At 37.4% G+C, this 6584-nt stretch overlaps 1 protein-coding gene across 1 annotated transcript; it reads right to left on the reverse strand.

Moving 5' to 3' along the window:
* Positions 1 to 1556: 1556 nt before the first annotated feature.
* Positions 1557 to 5812, reverse strand: LOC114293762 (Leucine-rich receptor-like protein kinase family protein). Its single transcript, XM_028237880.2, has 2 exons — positions 3991 to 5812; positions 1557 to 3343 (listed from the first exon to the last, which is right to left on the reverse strand). Exons 1-2 carry the CDS (start codon positions 5466 to 5468, stop codon positions 1804 to 1806), a joined length of 3018 nt encoding a protein of 1005 aa, XP_028093681.2. The 5' UTR covers positions 5469 to 5812; the 3' UTR covers positions 1557 to 1803.
* Positions 5813 to 6584: the final 772 nt, after the last annotated feature.

Consider the following 6584-nt stretch of genomic DNA (forward strand, 5'->3'; position numbering starts at 1 on the left):
AAAGGCAGATTGAGTGTGAATGTATTGCAAGAATTTGAGAGGGTCAAACATGCTCTTTTTTTTAGGGATTAGAGATGTTTTTTGGACCGGTGTAAGTAGATGGGTCTGGGGTATATGAAACACTATTTCTATTCTTTTGGGGTTGATGTCTCTATGTTGGCTCATTTTGAGTTTCTAATATAAAGCTCCCATATGCAGGTGTTTCTCAGTGGTCACACGGTTCATTGGCTAGTATGTGATTGTTAAATATTTGGGGAGATTGAGATAGAGATGCGACAGTATCATGCCAATTCATGTGTGAGTGGGAGATGTTGGAAATTGGGCCAGGTATTGAACCCGAATTTGGGCGCCCATGTGGCATGACCCATGACCATTCAAAATACCCATATAATTTGAATTTGATTTCCTGATTATCCTATTTGTTAGGATAACCCTCTATCTATCTACATCTATCCTATCCTTAGGAGATATAGATAAATAGATATATATGGTTATATATTTGATTATATATCTGGATGATATACATCATCAGATACGTTATGTCGTTTTTACCCATAACATTTTTCCCATACTCTCCCTCTAACTCTCTCCCATATCAGAGAACGATTCAGCCTGTGATTAGAGTGGGTGATACTCATACTGTGGTATCACTCCATTGCTGGGTGTTCTTAGTTCGTGATTAAAGAAGCACGTGATTTACTCACAAGATTCATCTTTTCGGATTGCATCACCTAAGGTATGGCTTGAATCTTTTTACCCGCTGCGTTTGATATATCTTACAGATACAAATGCTGGTTTGCATTTTCAAGATCTGTATATGAAATCAGTATTATGACTATCTAGTTTTCTGTTGATTTAGTTCCTTTATTGCTTTGTTTGATGGTGTCAGACTGGAATTGGTTTAATTTAATTTGCTGTTTGCTACCATCATTAGTTTTTTTTGCTGTTTTGTTGCTGAAGAATCTAATTTACAAGTCTTGCTGTTGGAACTTAACGTGATGCGATTCTGATTTTGAGGTAACAGAAAACTCTTAATACTCTAGCAATTTGCATTTTGGAATTCACATTGTTCAGCAGTCCCAAACTCCCTTCCGACCTCCTTTCCACCCTATTATTCCTTTAGATTCTTCATAATAAAGTCATGGTATCAATCCCATACTCCGTCCCACCCTCCTTTCTCCCCTATTATTTTATTAGATTCTTCCTATTAAAGTCATGGATTGAAATCTAAAAAGTAAAAATAGTCATGGAACAATATCTCACTCTATGTAGGATTCATTTAGTTCATGGTTTCACATGGTTACTTCCAATAGAACAACTAGTAGTAAATAGATGATGTGTGCATTTTAATAACCTTTGTAGTTGTTTGAAAAAGAAAACCACTGTGGCATCTGAAATTACTTCAAAATATATTCCAACTAAGAGGTTTATATGAACGTACCCCTACTAACCTTATTTTCAGTGCATGGCTGCTTTCACTTTGATGTTCTGTGTTTTGATCCCATTGACATTTATTTTAAGTTCTTTATCCCATTCTTGACCAACATGATTAAAGAGATTGGAAAATCACAACTAATATTGATAATGAGAACATACATTTTGAAACTCAAAAAAAAAAAGAGTTCTACAAATTGTGTCAACAGAACAGAACATCAGTAATAATACAAAGTTAAAAAAAGAAAAAAAAAATGCAGTGAAGAAATATGACACAATCGAATCATGCCAATTACAAATTCTGGTACGTAGCATTAAGCTTGATTGCTTCGAATTCATTTACTACGCATTGATCATTGGATCATCTAGCTAAAATATTTCCATCCTTTGTGGAATTGGGGTCTTGATGACTTGCAATATTTGCACCACCTCAGCCATTGAAGGCCTACTTGAAGGTATCTGTGAAGTGCATACCAAAGCCAATTTGAGAACAGCCAAAACCTCATCCTCTGGGTACTCCTCCATGCTTGGATCAACACATTCTAAAAGGTTCCCTTGTTCCAATAATACCCTCACATGTTCACTCAAAATTACCACATTGTCCTCCCCATACTCGACCGGTCTTCTACCCGTCACAAGCTCAAGAATCAATACCCCAAATCCATAGATGTCACACTTTTCATTCACCCTTAGGCTTTGGCACGCTAACTCTGGGGCCACATAACCTAGCGCTCTCTGGAATCTGCTACTCATAACGTGTTTGTCGAGCTTTTTCAAGAGCCTAGCAAGTCCAAAATCTGATATTTTTGGATTGAAATTCTCATCGAGAAGAATGTTGCTCGGTTTAATGTTGTAGTGAATGATGGGCGGGCGACACGAATGGTGCAAGTGAGCTAGCCCTTTTGCAGTTCCAAGCACAATCTTGAATCGGGTAGCCCATGAAAGAGGAGGTTGTAGTTGACGCTGACCGTGATGGGTAGAAGAAGAATTTATAGGAGGCCTTTGATGTAATCTTGATTGTAAGTTACCATTGGGCGCGTATTCCGATACCAAAAGCTGCAATTGAGGAGTCCAATAGTACCCTTTTAATGCTATCAAATTTGGGTGCCTTGCTTTCCCTAGGATTCGAACTTCGCGGTCAAAATCTTGCGGGTATTGGATTATGTTTGATGTGACAAGTTTCTTGATTGCAACATCCACTACTCTTTCTTTCCCTCCCATTCCCAATGAAGCTTTATAAACCGCTCCGAAAATTCCAACACCAATCTCATTTGCTTTGTTGAGTAAGGATTCAGGAGGGCTAGTCAAAGTAGTCCAATCCGGGGAAGAGGAAGCTGCATTGCAATCGAACAATATGAGTTTCCCCATGGTCAAGCTTCCTGACCGCGAGGAGCTTGAGCACATGCTTTCTAATGCATTGTCAATGAATCTAAGCCTCCTTCGAACAGAAACATTTACGAGGCTTATAACGATCACTCCAACTGCGATCACTATAGCTGCTGAGATGGCAACAATGGCAGAGACACTGAGGAACTTATGGTGCCCAAAATTTCTCGAGATTCTTGAGGAGTGCTTGTTATGACCATCCATTTGGTTGCCATAGGCATATGGGTTGAGAACTAAAGGCTTTGGGACATTCATTTTACATGGTCCCTTCAACAAGGGTGAGCAAATGCCCAAATTTCCCTCCAAAGCACTTTGGTCCAAGTTTTGAAATATACTACCACCAGGAAGCCTGCCTGTGAGCCTGTTATAGGATATGTTAACTGCAAGTAGATTTTCCAACTTACCAAGCTCTTGTGGTATCTCTCCACTTAGTTTGTTGAACTCTAACTTTAGAATCTTGAGCTTCTCCAACATTGAAATGGACTTGGGAATGGAACCATTCAAGTTATTGTGGGACAAGCTCCTGCAACAAGGGGATCACAAAAAATTGGTTTTCATCATAGTGATGTGGTAGTGGTATTTTAGAAGATTTAAACCAATTTGACAACTATTTAGTTTTAAAGTGATAAAATCAAAACTTGCTACATCATTCTCTATAATATTTTGTACAAGTTTTTGTTCATACATCATCTCTATTACTCTTGTAGCATATTCAAAACCTCTTCATCACATTAATAAAATGGAGGTGTCCATTTCAGGATCAATGGTTAACTACATCAATATATCTTTATTTTAAATTCAAAACCATTTTGGGGTGACTTTGAAATTCAGATTGACTTAATAATTATAGACTATTGATTTTGAACTTTAACATTATATTGCAAATTAATGCATTGGAATGGAGATTCTTATTTAAAATAAGTAATGGAAAAGATCTAAATCTTCTTTTAGCACGCTAAATACCTAAAAAATTTATCCATAATTTGAAATGTATGGATCAAATTCATGGTAAGTGTGACCCACACTAAATCAAGTTTAAATTTACGCCATACATTCGCATTGTGGATGGAAAATGTGTAATAATTCTGGGTACATAACATTATCTTTTCAAGATTAGACTTCAAATGGAAATTAAGTTAAAGACACAAAATTGGGAGAAGAGAGACTTACAATAAATAGAGAGATGAACAGTTCCCAATATCTTGAGGAATAGGGCCAGTCAAGGAATTTCCATCCAACTGAAGGATTCCCAAGCTACCAGAATCACATATGTCACCAGGAATTGACCCATACAATGCAGTGTTTCTTAGATCCAACACACTCAAATTCTGAAAGAATCCCAATTCTGGAGGAATTCTTGATTGCAGATTGTTCCAAGATAAATTCAAATGCATCAACTTGGAGAAAAGACCTATTTCCTCTGGAATATTCCCTGTAAGTTTGTTTCTTGACAGATCCAAAAATTGAAGAGTTTCAAACAGTTTGCTTGAACCCGAAGGGATTGCTCCAATGAATTCGTTCTTTGAAAGATCTATCTGGCCTAACCCGAGATCAAACAAGCTCTCAGGAATGTTTCCTGTTACTTTGTTGTCACCCAAACTTAGATGAACTAAGGATTTCATGTCTCCCATTGATGATGGTAAGACTCCAGTGAATCCATTGCTTGATAAGTCCAAATGTCGGAGACTACTCATGTTACCAATCCACTGAGGCAAGTCTCCAGCGAACACGTTGTTCGATAAACTGAGAAATGTGAGAGAATTTAGCCTGTTAAGCGTCGGTGGAAGGCTTCCAGTGAAAAGATTGTCACTGAAATCTAACCGGTTTAAATGAGGGCATAACCCAATATCATAAGGAATCGATCCAGAGAAGCGGTTTTCTTGGAAATCTAGGACTTTCAAGTTATGTATGGCGGAGACCCCTCGTGGTACAGGCCCGGAGAATGAATTGTGGGAAAGATCTAACGTCCGAAGCCTTGTCAACAACCAAATCCCGCCAAAAAAAATCAAGTTACCGGAGAAATGGTTATCGGAGAGGTTGAGATAATTGAGCGAAGTGCATCGCGAGAGGGTACTAGGAACCGGTCCTTCGAAAGAATTTTTGGATAATGAAAGAAATCTAAGGCCGGAGACAGAATTGGGTTGGAAGAAGTCATCGGGGATGGGACCGGATAAGAAATTATCAGAAACGTCCAGAAATCTGAGAGAAGTAATGCTAGTGAAGGAAGTTGGAATGCGGCCAGAAAGGCTATTGTGACTAAGGTTGAGAGTTTGGAGAGTGGGAATGAGAGCTAACTCTGGGCTGATGGTACCAGTAAAATTGTTACCAGAGAGCGAAAGTACCTTTAAGGATTGCAGCTTTTGAAGCCCTTTTCCTGCAATTTTACCCGACAAGCCTAAGCCATCGAGGGATACATGTGAGACTCGGCCAGTGGCTTGATTGCATTGTATGAAGTTCCAAGAACACGGGGAATTATCGTCTTCGTTCCAAGACTCGAGGTAGGAGAAAGGGTCATGGAGGTCTGATTTGAAGACAATGAGGCCTAGAACATCATCATTTAGTTGTGGAGAGTTGCCAGAACACACTGAAATCAATGAAAATAACAACAGATGGAGAAAGGCTATCATCATCATCATCATCACTGTCATTGATCTTTCTCTATTTGATTTTTTTTTTTTTTTTTTTTTCTTTAGAGAAGAATCTTGGAGTTGGTTAGCTTAGCTTGGATAAAACAGGAAAAAATTTAAAGATGGAGATGGGCTGGCAAGAAATTTTGTGTATTGTTGTTTTCATGGGGTTGAAGTTGATGAAATAATAATGTTAAATTCATGTGGTTCTAAATTGGCAAGTGTAAGAAGTAGAAAGAGGTGAGTGAAGATGGAAATCTGACTAGAATGTTTGTTGGGTTGTGTTGTATGGGTTGGATTGGAAGGGTTTTGATGAGAGAGAGAATGAGGAAGAATTGATGAGAGAGACAATCAACAATTGGTTCAATATAGCCTCTGCTTGTCTGTTCTATTTTGTCAGCTCAGCTTCTTTGATTCTATCCTCTGCTTTGAGTTCAATTTCATTTTTGTCAAAAATGATTTATAAACATAATTTTTATACATAAAACTCATACAAAATGATGTTATAGTGATATTTTTGCACTTCTCAACCACAATGATATATCCTTTTCCTTGAAATAAATGAATAAGAGAAGGATATATTATTAGGTTGAAATTTTTGAATAAAATTTGTATTTGTATTAGATTACTTTCAGTTTAATTTACAGCACATGCAGCTACACCTTAACAATACCCAATATTCCACAAACAGTTTTCTTTTTCTTTTTCTGGTTTTGTAATTGGCTTCAATTTCTATTTGTCTTTTTATGGAGAATAAATTATGAATCATTCACATTTACTAGACTGCCACCACCATCAGACAGTATGACTGTGTGTTCACAAGATCCAAAACTGCAGAGTCACGGGCTGCCTTTGTGTGCCTTTGGTTGTTTGTGGTAGAGGCCTAGCTTAAAGGCAACTGTGGTCCCAACCAGATTCTTATATGGAAATTCTATATATATATATATATATATATGTATATATTAAGGGTGTTTGGGCTAGTTCAGATTTGTTAAATTTGAACATCTTAACTTGAAGGTTATACTTGTTTGGAGGATTTAACGAGCGAAATTAAAAGCAAAAAAATGAAATACAATCACACTTTTCGTTTGGTTATAATGGAAAATACAAAGGGAAAGAAAGTGAGAGAGATACAAT

This window comes from Camellia sinensis, chromosome 7, assembly GCF_055761805.1.
Source record: "Camellia sinensis isolate YWXY chromosome 7, ASM5576180v1, whole genome shotgun sequence".
Taxonomy (NCBI): Eukaryota; Viridiplantae; Streptophyta; class Magnoliopsida; order Ericales; family Theaceae; genus Camellia; species Camellia sinensis.